We start from the raw sequence: 14467 nt of genomic DNA on the forward strand, positions 1-14467 counted from the left end.
AATAACAGCATTACTAGTAGTAGCAGTAATATTAATAAATGCAGATTAATATTATAAGTGGTTATACATGGTGATTTTATCCCATTTCAATTCAATTCAAACACTCAGTGCCCATTGATAATTAGCTCAATAGTAAATGAAATTACAAATTTTGCCATGGAATGGTTTCTACATCTGAAATTTCTTTCAGATTCTTAGAACTACAACTCTTTACACTAACTTTTTCAGTCAGAAGTTTTATGAAGTAAAAATCTACAAAAAATAAAAATACTTCAAATTACACCAGTATCAGATTTATTAGAATTTCACTTGCTTTATACAGAAATACACCAAAATAATCAATAAACCACATTTGCAACTGAATATTATATGCTTCTATCTTAAGATTCTTATCTATTTGACTCCTCTGAATGAAAACTAATTAAAATTAAAAATTAACAAGCTGTAAAAAATAATTTAATGTAACCTGCCTAAATTTACTAAGCATAAATATGTACAGTGAAAATTAATGTGGAAATAATAAATTTTTATCAAATCTTAGACAATACCTGTTTTGTTCAATCAAAATTTTTAAAGTTCTTGAGTTTGTCAAAACAACATCTGCATCCAGACTAAAATAATAATCACACTTTTCATCCTGACGGCAAAAGTCCCTAACATTGAAAAAAATGAATAAGAATTAGATAAAATAAGTATCTCTCAGTTGAGAATGTTAACATAAAATTTACATGTAAAATAGGTTTCTCTAAAATATTGTCCAATTAAGACTGCATTTCAAAATGGTCAACTTACCAACATATGTTCATAGACAGAGAAACACTAAAACTTAGGCCAAGAAAAACATATTTTAAGCCACGAAATATTTCAAAGCATAAAATAGAATAGTAATTTGTCAGTTAGTAGCTGATGCTTTTGAAAGTGGAAAATACTTTACCTCAAATCATTTATTCCTTTTATCCTTTTACTCACAAATCAAAATATTTTGCATAGAAATATAAATACATAGACCAAATATGAAATAATGTACTGTGAACAGCTCAGTTCTAAGTGACTTTTAGAAAAACAAAATGTGTGACTTTATGTACTAATATTTTTTAAACTTGATTTGCTTGGCTCAGCAGGGGCCAGTGAGTAGGGTGTCTGCTTCTCCCAGAAGAAGAGCATTAGCAGCAGGAATATCAAGGAATGAGTGAGTCACTGCTGATACCACCATCCCTGTGAAACAGTCCACATGTTACGGCTTGGGGTTATCTCTCTCTTAGTTCTGAGCACCTTTCCCTCACTGCTGGTCCCACTTATCACTTTCTGCTCTTGTCACTGTGTATTTCCACACTACATTTTTTCCTAAACCACTGGCAAACAACGTACTAGATAGAAAAACTTGTTACAATTATGCCAAAAATTAAAGAAAATGCATTTTGAATGTGGACCCCAGGAATTCTTCGTCTCTTAGGTTTCTCAGAGGCCTATGTTTCTGACCATCCCAACAGCCCCATCCCAGGCAGCATTCACTACTTTATCCTTAAGCTTCCACAGCACAAGGCATTAGCGTCAGTAGTAGACAAGAAAATTTCCTGATCAGAAGGCACCCTATGTCCTACTTTTTACCTAGAGCTTTTCAAACACTGTCTGTAATATTCAATTAATGTTCATTGAATAAATGATTGTTTTTACTGTTACCAAAGTTTCCTTAGTAGTCTAAAGTATTAAAGGAGCTAAACAAAGAACCTAAAATATCTGTTGTGAGAACTACCTTGTTATCTACCTCAGCAGGCAACAAGAAAGTAGGAGCACTCCTTCCACCCTACAGTCTAAAATGCATGGTTTTATCCATACAACCTGAAGACAGTGGACTTAAATGTTAAATTCCTGAGTTTTTTTTCCTTCTTGATGTGAAATTCGATTCATAGCTTAATTAAATATGTCAAGTCTTTATTTAAAGAAAGGCTGTCAAAAAACCTTCAGGGCCCTTCACAGGCAGATACAAATAAATACAGTCTACAGAAGACTCTTGCTACTGTATATCCACAGAGCAGGTAAATGGGTGCATGCACACACGCACACACACATGCACACACGCACACACACAGTAGAAACAGTCAAGTTCAGCAAACTATTTTGGAGGAGAAAAGTTTGCTTGCTCTTAAGTAGGATAAGTTAATTAATTTACATTTGTTAAAACATACATTCCCATGTTTCTGGCTTCAGCTTGGCTTAGATTTTCTTCTGGTCCAACTATTTTTATAGTACTGATCTCATGTTTAGCTTTATCAAAAAACACCTTGATGTCTTTTTCATGATAAACTTCCTGTAACATATTTTTAAAGAAAAAAATGAGAAAATAAGACAATAAGGTGAATGAAGTATTTATATTTAAAGTGTATTACATTCAAAGTTGTGAATTCCACAACTCGCATATTCAATTAGACAAAAATAACCATATGAAATATTTTATAAGTAAATATCATTTAACAATCATATGAAGAATTTAAACTACATATACATCAACATTTTTAGAAGATACCTCAAAATTATTTCAACATCTACTGCTAGACAAGTTCTTACATAAATATATAAGCCCTCCACAGCTCCTTGCATTAATACTTAAATCCTGGGTATTAAAAAACATTCCTATCTCAAAGGGAAAAAAATGGCTTGAAGCCTGAGAATTTCAGACATGTGTGTTCTAAAATATACAGAAAAATGTCAATTAAATCTAACAGATTTCTAAGTTACGAGTTATCACATTTTATAAAATAAAATGTTACAGTATTATTTGAAGCCAGAGGGAACGAATGATCACATAAAAAATTTGTCATAGTAAAAAGGGGAAAAATTAACCAAGTGTTACTGACAGAAAAATGAGAAAATCAGGGATAATGTTATCAATTCAGTGTTCAACTATGCTAAAACTAAGACAAATATATCTTGCTTCATCACTAGAGCATTTCAGAACTTTTTATGTATTCTCACTAAATTTTCTAAAAAGCTCATTTTATTCACAGCTTGTGAAAATTACTTATGACGGGCCCGGGATTTAGCTCAGTGGTTTCACCACCTGCTGCTCAAGCCCAAGGACCCAAGTTCGATTCCCCCATACCAAAAAAAAAATTACTTATGAAAAAGGTGATAGAGATAATCTTAAAAAGTCAATATTAAAATCTCTCACTATCAAGGCCCTATGAAGATAGAGAAAATAACAATAAAAGCCAAAATGCACAAAAATAAAACTTTCCTGTAAACAGATACATAATGATATATTTTACAAAGCAAATATTTACCATTTTAAAAAGTCAATATTAAAATCTCTCACTATCAAGGCCCTATGAAGATAGAGAAAATAACAATAAAAGCCAAAATGCACAAAAATAAAACTTTCCTGTAAACAGATACATAATGATATATTTTACAAAGCAAATATTTACCATTTTACTCTTCCAAACTTATTTAGGCTACTTTTCTAAAACTTTAAAATATTTTCTGGAGAAAGTCAGTGACTAGTTGGCATGTACATTAGGAAGAAAGAACGATGGTATATAAAAAGTATTAGGACAAAAGAGAGATGAGATGTTTCATAGTTCTTGAGTTTTTTCAACATGGTGTTAAAATATCAACTTATAAAGATCCTGAGTTTGATCCCCAGTACCAAAACTAAATTAATTACTTAATTTTAAAAAACAGAGATAAATAAATGGAAAAATATTGACAAAAAATGTCTTCATGTTTAAATTATATGTGGGAAGTACTTAGGAGGCTCTAATAATTTTTCAAGGTAACGACAATATCAAATTTCTTTGGGAACGATCATGCCATTGTGAGATTAATCAAAACAATACTCTATCTGGAAGCTGTTTCAAGTTCTGATGTTACTGTATTATCACAAATAACAAAAACTATAAATACCAGCTCTGTAAAAGAAAGTACCAAACTAACACAAACACAAAGAAACATAAAGCTCTTTGACATAGCCCTCATTAAAAACTGAACTACCTGCAAATGGCTAATATTTAGTGATTTTTGATATATAAACGTTGGTGGCTCATGTGTTTCATGCTAATATTATGATGATACTTTCTAGACTCCAAAACCCTTGTTCCCAAAAGGTAAGGCAATAATTACTCCAAAACTCCTCCAATGAGTTTAGACCAATAGATTTTTTATAAACAAGTAGTCCACCCCAAATAAAAACCCCACCAAAATTAGTTTTCACATAAAATATTTATTTCTCAAATACTTACTTTGTTATGAATGAAGAGCTTAAGTGCTTCTTTTGGGTAATCCAGTGCCAGCAGTATGTCCAGAAATCGAGGTAGGAAAGGGGTTGGTTGCTCAATAAAAACACCTATTGTTACATTTGGATAGACCTTTGTTTTATAGCAAACAGAAAAACACATTATCATTAGTGTGGTTTCATTTCAAATTGTATTCAAATCTTAATCTATACAACAGAAAAAAATACTGGAATCTCAGTTTTAACATAATCTACTAAACCGGGATTGCCCTATGACAGTTCTCTAACCCTGGAAATAAAGTTTATGGACTCTGCCAAAGTGACTTGAGTGTTGGTATTAAGTTTAATGAGGAAACTCACTATCATATTCATTATATTATATGGATATAATTATGGATACAGCTTAGTCTTCTAGTTAATTCTTCCTTCATAATAGCCCTTAAAATTTTCTTCAGATCACAATGCTATTTTGAAATCTTCATCAAAGAGACAAGAAAGGTGTGTTTTCATGGCTTGAAATTATTAACATAATATGTTGCTCAAGTAGAGCAATCATGAAGGACTTGAGCCTTTATTTCTAATCTTGAATGTTCCCTTTAATCTCATTTTACTGATAGTTTTTTTACTGTTCTTCATTATGACATTATGTACAATGAAAGCTATCTTCTTCCACTAACAAGTTTTAATGTATTGTATCTATTTTTATATATTTTTTAATCCTCCTGAGATGTGTTTTAGTGTGGAGTTTATTTTTCATTAGTTATATGAAAACTTATGAACATTATATATGTCAGTCCTTGTGATGGTCAACATTCAGCTCAAGAAATTAAAGTACCTGGTCTGAAAAGATTGGATGTGAAAACAGAAACACAAGCAAACTACCACATAACACTGTTAATATCTGAATTATATGAAGACTTCCTTACACTGTCTTTTACAGAACATGCCTGAAAGTCTGCACCTAAGGACTGTAAATTTCTTTTTAAAATTTTTCCTATTTTTTGTGATAATGGAGATCAAATCCATGGTCTAACCCCAACTAGGCAGGGGTTCTGCCCTTGAACTGTAACCAAAGCCCAAAGAATACAATTTTTAAAGAAAAAAATACTATATATGTTAAGTACTGAATTAGGGATCGTTTCCATCTTTTCAAACATGGTACTTCACACATCCCTCCACTGTCTGAAGTTTATCAGTATTTGTTTGCATAGAAGTATTTTTGGTACACTCTTGTACTTCTTTATCAATTCATTCACTCACTCACATATTTGCTATTAAATAAATAAACAAATGCAAACAAGTAAAAACAAAATACCCACACTAGGAGTTCTCAATTTAATATAAGAAATGAGTAAGAAACAGATCACAGCCTTACCTTATTAAAAGTAGGTCATATTATCTTTTTTGCATTTCAATTACATTTCTTAAATGCTTACAGGTTTTTTATTATTCCAAATTAACACATATGGAAAATGGGACTTAGAGTAATACAGAATATATAAATTGGTCAACAAAGAACTGGGCTTTTACTTACTACATCTCCATTATTAATTTAAGGTTATTTTTATAATAATGATAATAATATAGCAGTTCATACTTGTTAAATACTAAAATCTATATAAAGTACATATATATGAAATGATCATTTTATCTGTGTCCCTCATACATAATATTAATATATACATATAATATTTAGGGTGTGTGTGTGTGTTTGTATGTGTAAAATTTCATGTAACCCTTTCTGCAATCTTCTGAGATGGCCAGTACTATTTTTACGTATAAAGAAATTGTCTACAGCCCACATTTAAATTATGCTTTTTGGTATGGTTTATATCTAGATGTTCCCCCAAAGCCTCACTGGAATCATAGGTGGGGCTTTTTGAAGGTGGCTGGACCTAGTGTGTGATTATAGGATTAAAGACGTGGTACTGGGACTAATTGTGCAATGTGGATAGCCTGGATAGAATATAAGGGACAAAAAGAGGGCTGCTTCCTTTGCTTTCTGGTGCTTTGCTACTTTGCTGTCTTCTGCCCACTATGAACTGTTTCTTCTCTGCAATGCCACTCTGCCATGCCACCCTGTGTTAGAGCCACCCAACTATGAACTGAAACCTCTACAAACTGTGAGAAAAATAAAATCTTTCCTCCTTTAACTTTGGGTGTCAGGTATTTTGTCTCAGCAATGAGATAAAGTAACTGAGACAATACTCATGGGAATTTAACTACCCATACAATTTTAATTTTTATATCCCTATTGCATAGCCACTAAATACACAAAAAACACAGAATTTTATTTTGCATTTTAAGACTGAATGGGTCTCACCTAGCATATATATATATATATATATATATATATATATATATACATATACATATACATATATATAAAATGTTTGGTACCAGGGATTGAACCACCTAGAATATTTTAACAGGCAATTATTAAGAATCAAGTGATTTACTTCAAATACAAATAAATAAATATTTTAATACAAATTTTTTTTCTATCTTCGGACTAAAAAGTTTATATAAAAAGAAACAAAACAAATGAAAAGTATTAATTCTCTCTCCAGAGAAACAACATTAGTGTCTATAAAAAAATATTAAGAGGAATTTTTAAATATCTTCATCCTGCAATTTCATTCAGAAACATTTTGGCATTCTTTCCAGATAGGAAACATTCAGTTTGTTATTTGAAAGACTTGCCAGAAAGTCTTATTTTTAAGTAATATAGGGCTTTATTCAGAAGCTCCTAAATATAGACAAGTCACTTTTTAACTTCTCTTCAGACAGTGATATAGCAAAAAATAGAAAATATTTAATTTGGGAGTTTGAGTGAATTACACTTAAATATTTTGCACGTGTATGGTTCCAGGAGTTAACAGAACTACAGTACCTGGAGTTTTATATATGTCAATATTGCTTTTGCTTATCTGGCATGCTGTAGGTGCTCAACAAGCCTATGGTCAATGAGGGGGAAAATTAGCTTCGCTGACAAAATCACTCCTTGGAATCTCATTTAACATAGTCATAATAGTTACCAAATTACAGGAACAATTTTATGAAAGAATAATATTGCTATGGGATATTGTAAAACTGCTGTCAGATGACAGAACAAGGAACCAAAAAATGTTTCATGGCTAAACAACAATCATTCCTACTGGTCATTCACCTTCAGAGTATAAATGATAGTTTTATTTCTCTATAAAATATACTATGTAGCACCATGTGTGGCATTAATACGCACATGCCATCAAGGTAAAATTGCAGTGATCAAGAACATAGGGTCTGGAGCTAGATTAACTAAATTCAAATCTCTACTCCAAAGACTAAACATTGTGTGGCCTTGAGCAAGTGACTTAACTTTAGGTACCTACATCTTCTCATCTATAAAATCGAGTCAACAGTACTACGTACTTTAGAAGTTTTGTGATGCTGAAATGAGTTAGTTCATAAAGAATTCAGTGTTAGGCAGCTAAGTTAGATATTAACAAGTATGCAGGCAGGCAGTTTGGGCTTCATGAAAAGCAAAGAACATATGTTTTTATTACATTTTTCTCCATTTTCTTAATCATTAGCTACAGATAAAATCCACATAAGCTTGTGGTTTTAAACTTTAGCCCAAGTGAATGTAACATTCTCTGAGCATGCTGATAAGGTCCAGGGCCTATACAAAGTTCACACTATGGCTGAGGGGTTGAAAAAAAAAACTTCAAGGTACCCAGAGAGTAAACAAGAACCTTCTTCTCTCTGAAGAAGGTCAACAGACCATTTTCCTTGTAAAAGAACAATGACCTCAGAGGAAGAAAAGGATATTCCTTGAAAGGCCCAGGGAATAATGTAAATGTAACCTGAGATCTCATTCACTGCAACTATCACCTTAGTCTTGCCCACTTCAAGCTTGAAGGTGTATTCTCTCTCAGTCACTTTGAAAAACCTATCATTTTGCAATAAACTCTACCTATGCTCTATACATCGGCCTATGTGTCTTGTCTGAAAGCTTTTATAAATGACACAAAGAATCAAAGTGTAGTACTGCTGGCTCCTTGTGATGTAAAGGCCTCATGGTGTCAGGGCCAGCTTCCTTACAACACTAACAACAGTATTTAATCATACAGTATTATTCTTAAGTCATCAAATTTGAAAATCAAGCACAAATAACATTAATCAATAAAAATACTGAAGCAATATAACCATTTTTCTCAATGTTTTGACCAAGCGAAGACTAAAATAACACAAGATCACCCAATCATATCAAACTGTTAACACCCAGGCCTCTTTTACTGAGTTCCATTATTAGTTTTGCTTTCAAAGTTTAGAAACACACAAATCTAGCAATTTTCTAAATCATTATTTTAACACTATAAATCCATTATCTACCATACAATTAAAATATAAAAGAATGTGCCTTTTTCTCCTATGAATTACTGCATTTTAGGACCATGTATTTTCTATTACATTTCACACATATTCAATATTCGATGCCACTTACATCTACCGCAGACAAGTCAATTGTATCAAATTCACAAAGAGCACAGCCATTATCCTGTGTCCATGAATTAGGTACATAGTTTCCAAAATAATTCAGGAGAATCTAGTAAATGAAGGGAAAATTGTATGAACAAAAATAAGCCTCTTCCAGCAATACATTTTCATTCTATAATCACCTAGTTTTCTTGAAAGCATGTCTTTGGCACTAGGTACATTCATTTATATCACTTAGAGGTATACACTGAACAAAATTTTCTTCAGATTATAAATCATTAAGCAGATAAACTATGTCTGGCAAAGTCAAAATGTGTGATTAAGCCTAAAGGTCACTTTATTTCATATAATAAGTAATACTGGAAAAGACAACTTTAAATATACATTAAACAATGAAACAGTTTTAAATAACCAAGTGAGACTTACTGGCAAAGACAAAAAGTGAATCATAATTTAGTAGTAAGATAAATGTATTTAAATGTCCAGCATAGACACCTATAGCAAATGGAGCAGTGGTAAAGTGACTTCTTACCAACACATCACCATACAAAACAAACACTGAGTAAATTGTACCATTAAAAGGCACTAAATTCTTCCTAGAAACTATCCTACTATAACTAGGTTTCTGGATTTAAGAAAAGATAACTTGTAGACTAAGACAGATCCTACCAACAAGTCCTATCAACAATAAAGTATAATACTGGTTTCCCATCCAATCCTTTGATATCTCTCAGAGGATCTGTTTTTTACTTATCTTGTCTCTCTCTAAACATCTATTAGTATTAATTTTATCTGTAAAATCTAGTGAATTTTGTTTATTTGTGGGGACCGTAAGTGAAGATAGAGTTAAGCACATTAAGATTTTCTCGGACTCCTCAACAAATCTTCAGTATCTCTAAAGTCTGAACATATTAAGAGAAATTCTAAATTATATACAAATAATACATAAAGTTACAACACCTTCTGCAATCTTTTTATCTAGTGGTGATAGGTACATTTGTAGATTTTTGGTTTTGCATTCTTTCCACATTTTGCCTCAAGACAGTGAAGCTTCAAAACAGTTTTGGCTGGAATTTCATACTAATGCTTTAAAAAAGCATCTAAAATCCTCATTATATTTATATAATCAATTTTTCACTTGAAAAGTGAGATGAAATCATAAGATAGAATTGATATATATATATTAAATATGGAAGTTAAAAAATATATAGAAATATCAAGTCAATTTTTCTAGCTTCCTAAGCTTTTAGCTTCAAAAAAGATCCCAGATAAAGAACTAGTCTAGTGCCATTTTAACAGTTCCTTCCTAAATATCTGGGATTCTGTTCAAATACTTCTACTGTACTGACTTTTTGAAATAAATGTTGCTGAAATAAGTACACTATGAATTAAAATGAGAAAAGCTTTGTGTTATGCAGATATTGAAGATATAGCTACATTTAATTACAGCAAAATCAGATGATATGGACCAGTAACTCATTTACATTTCTTTTAGATTCTATGACAATTCAAGAAACTGCAAGGAATAAAATAGGTACTCATGAGATTCACTAATAGCATTTCAATAGACAATGTAGTCTATTTTAATAAGTCTACCAAAAGTAAAAAGTGTACTATTGATTGACAAATGATGAATGCAAACATTAATTTAATCACTCATGTTCTGTAAAATGTTAGTTTTGAAGAAAAATATAGATTTATTTGAAAATGGGTCTCTCATTAAGAGTTATTTTTAAAGAGATGGAAAATGCAAATATAAAATACATAGTTTTTATTAATATACTTAGGAAAAGTTTTTCTAATGGAAAGACAATTTCCTCAAATACTTGGTCATATTTAAGAATCCCCATCACATTATAATGACTGACACTTTCTCCATGTCAGAAATCTCATAAAATGTAATATTAATTTTGTACATTATTGATCAATCTAATAGAATCCTACATGAATATTAAGTTAACCAACAGATTTAAGATTCTAAGTATGAAAAATATTACTTTTATTTTAAGAATTAAAATTTAATTTTGTAACTTTTCCACTTTCTGCTATTTACTTTGTTTCATAAGTAATTAAGACTTTTTTTTCAAGACTTTTAGAAACATTCCTATTTTTTTTTTTTTGGCACCGGGGATCGAACTCAGGTCCTTGCGCTTGCGCAGCAGGTGGCGAAACCACTGAGCTAAATCCCCAGCCCCTAGAAACATTCCTATTGATGAGAGATATTTCACCACACAGGGAGAGGTCACATCCACCACGGCCACCTCTATTTACATCTGATCTCTTCATAAAACCTGCAGATATTTCTGCTGGCAGCTTTAGAAAGTACAGAAAACTGTTTGTGTAGTTAGACTGCCCTGGGAACGCTTCATCTACAACGAGGTAGTAGTATTTTCCCAATTCTTTCACAATACATAAATATTTCCAAGTATGATGTTATTTCATTGGCAAAGAAACTTTTCCAGCCAAATTCTTTCTTTCTTCTTAAATCATGTTTTATTTAGTCACAGTGATCCTACCACTGTGGTTTTCATACATAAAATTAAGGTCAGTATGTTTATTATAAATCAAATTAGTTGCAGAAATGATAATTTAATATGCAAAACAGGACAGTTATTGTCCATTTTAAATTTTCTGTATTAACTGTATCACCAATTTCATAATAATTACCTTTGTCTAATATTTACAAAGTCTACACATTAAAATAAAAATCTTAAAGGCTTGGAATGTTCTTTAGTAGAGTGCTTGTCTAGCAAGTGTAAGGCCCTTGGGCTGCATCCCCAAAATCAAAAATAAATAAATAAGGCATCTTATGATATATTATTAAAAATAAAAAGAATTAAAAAGGAAAGCTTCAAACCAGACCCCATAGATTCTACAAAAAAATTTATAATAGAATGCATTAAGACAAGTTTGTAAATAATTATTTATAATACAGAAATTTGTTTCAAATAAAATGCAAGATTTAAAAAATTGTTTATATACAATTATGAAAAGAGGAGTGTTCAAAGACATACACTTAGGGCATAAAAACTGAAAGCAGCCATACATGAAAACAATATTAGTAGGTCAAAGGTTATAAGTAATTTTTAAAAGTACTTTGAATTTAAAAGTTCTAATATCAGATTTAGAGGAAGTAAAAAATAAATTCATCATTGCATACTTCAGCATGGTTTCTCTATATGAAAAACTCAAAATTTAAATGAAAAGTAAAATAAAACATAATAGGAAATAGGGAGATAAATCTTCTGCAAATGAGAAGGGGACTAAACATAACTTTTATAATGAAAACTACTTCATTTTTGTGGTCAACTAGAATCAGAATGTACTAGGTAGGATCAAATCACAGAAAATATAACAGGATTATCATACAGCTTGAAATGCCAAAAACAATTATTGTCCAAACTAAAATGTTTCCTAGAATATTTAAATTTTTATAGTACACATATGTTTCTCTAAATGCTTAAGGGGTAGTATGCTCTTTTTCTTATGCTAAGTCCTTTAGTCTCTTTTTAAAGCTCCTGTCAGCATTATCCTAGAAATTCTAAAGTAATTGATAGTTACTGACCATTAGGTCTTACCCAAAATATCTGAACTCTCAGGACCAAGCTCACTCTTTAAGAATATTTAAATCTCATTACTTTTCACGTTTATATTTTAATAACTTTCAATTTGGTGGTAATTTTTCCATCAGTTGTACCAAAAAAATAAAACCATACTGCTGTGAGTGCCCTATTGGCACAGACCAGCAGAACCATAACATTTTTAAAAAAACAGAACAGGGCTGGGGATTTAGCTCAGTGGTTCTGCCACCTGCCTCACAAGCACAAGGTCCTGAGTTTGATGCCAAATACAAAAAAAACCCCAGAATATTTAAATCTGGTTAAAATATTTTTTCAAAAAGAAGAAACAATGTGCTATATTTAGTCATGGAAGATGCTGAGCCATACCAGCTCTTACCTAGCTGGCAATGCAAGTATTGCAAGCAAAGATAAAACAGAAACTGCCCACACAGTAAAGGATTTCATAAAACAAACTGTACATTTAACAAGCTTGTATATACAGTAGACAGCTTTAGTGACTCAGAGTAATTTTATGGCATTCTTGCCCTATGAGAATAAACAATCTGTCTAATCAGGGCCAAGAATAACGCTGCATCATTAGATTGTTTATAGACTCTGACATTCAACTGAGATTTCTTAAAAACCTAGTATATGTTACAAGTGTGCTGAGCCTTGGGGAAACAAAAGTGAATGCTAGATATTATTTCCATAATTCCTAAGCTAAAGGCTCAATGAGTAAGAGGGAAAGGAAAACACCATTTCCTGCCCAGTATCTGGTATATACTGTCACAGTAGTGCTGAACAGTCAGCAAGAGTGTCATAGTAGACATAAATTGAATCATTTTCTGATGGAAAGGGCAGTAGTGGGGGCACTGACTTGTCTGCTTTAAAAAGGAAAAAAGAGAGGAGCAGGAAAACAATATGAACTGACAAGGATGTTTTACTTTAACTTGTTTTTTGTTTTGTTTATAGAATGGGAAAGACTTGAGGATCTTTAAAGTACTGATATGAAATTGAAAACTGAGCTTAAAAGCTTGATTACAAAATAGAGAAGGAGAGCATATGGGAAAGATTGCTCCATAGGAAGAAAAATAAGGTGGAATGATTAGACAAGGGGAATCTACTTCTTCCATTTTGATGGAGGGAAAATTTCTTCCCATGCACATAGCTTCTATTCAAATTTAAATTAATCACTTCACTGAAGTAGATTACATCCCTCATCTTCTCTTCCCTCGATGCAAATCTACCTGTTAATAGGTACTTATGAGTAAACCAGGCATCTCAGCATGTCAGAACCTTGTTTTGAACAATGTTGAAACGTGTATTTTGTCACTGCAATTTATGTTCCATTCTGACTGGATACATGCAATGCAAAATTTTCATATATACATTCATGAACTTAATTTGTTGTATGATTTTGGAAAAGATGGCCATCTTTGTGTTTGTGTGGGAAAGATGGCCATGGCCATGTTTGTCACCCTATGAAGAGTTTGCAAACAAAAACAAAATTCTGCCAAATGGTGCTGTTTGCAAACCAAATTGTTTGCAAACAAAAGCTTTCATTAATGGATGTACACTGTATTGGAAACAGAAAAGCATCCAAAATTTCAAATTTCATAATCAAATTATGTCTTTGTCATTTGCATTAGCATAAAAGAAAATTTTTCCAGCCACACAGTTATGCCTTGATTGTTAACATTATTGTTCTCTTAAAGGGGTAAACCATGTAATCCCTTACAAAGTGGTAAATAGATGATCCCTTAAAGACCTGAACAATACCTATTCAGAGACAACACTGAGATTAGAGAAGTGTGACTCCTTCTCAAATATGGTACTACAGTATTAAATAAAACACTCAAATGAAATGTGTTACAGATAAAATGAAAAGTTATCCTGCTACATAAAAATCTTTAGTTTGGTTGATTAATATTAAATCAGAAGATACAATGTATAAAAAATGAAGTCACTAAACTATTCACATCAAAATGAAGTTTGTAAAAGAATCTTTTTAAGAAGATGACATTCTAACTATTATTCCATAGTCTACCTCTACAAAAAAGAGAGCAAGATAAAAGTCACTGTGACTCACCTTGGTGGGTCCATTTCCATTAATTGCCACTGGTAATGTTTCATAAAATGTATTCTTAGCTCTGGTTTTGCCATTTTCAAATTTTAAAACAACTTCATCTGAGTT

General features: G+C 31.6%; 1 protein-coding gene across 3 annotated transcripts in view; it reads right to left on the reverse strand.

Moving 5' to 3' along the window:
• Positions 1–14467, reverse strand: part of Plod2 (procollagen-lysine,2-oxoglutarate 5-dioxygenase 2) — a 90008-nt gene that overhangs the window by 15131 nt on the left and 60410 nt on the right. For all 3 annotated transcript variants that reach the window (XM_004834397.3, XM_004834396.3, XM_087186301.1), the window contains exons 7-11: positions 14363–14460; positions 8721–8822; positions 4239–4364; positions 2187–2308; positions 549–653 (exon numbers count right to left, since the gene is read on the reverse strand). In XM_004834397.3, the coding sequence (XP_004834454.1) occupies positions 549–653; positions 2187–2308; positions 4239–4364; positions 8721–8822; positions 14363–14460 (553 nt within the window). The remainder of the gene's footprint in view (positions 1–548; positions 654–2186; positions 2309–4238; positions 4365–8720; positions 8823–14362; positions 14461–14467) is intronic.

This window comes from Heterocephalus glaber, unplaced genomic scaffold (assembly GCF_053883595.1).
Source record: "Heterocephalus glaber isolate CG9 unplaced genomic scaffold, H.glaber_assembly_v1.0 deba00001504, whole genome shotgun sequence".
In the NCBI taxonomy this organism is placed as follows: Eukaryota; Metazoa; Chordata; class Mammalia; order Rodentia; family Bathyergidae; genus Heterocephalus; species Heterocephalus glaber.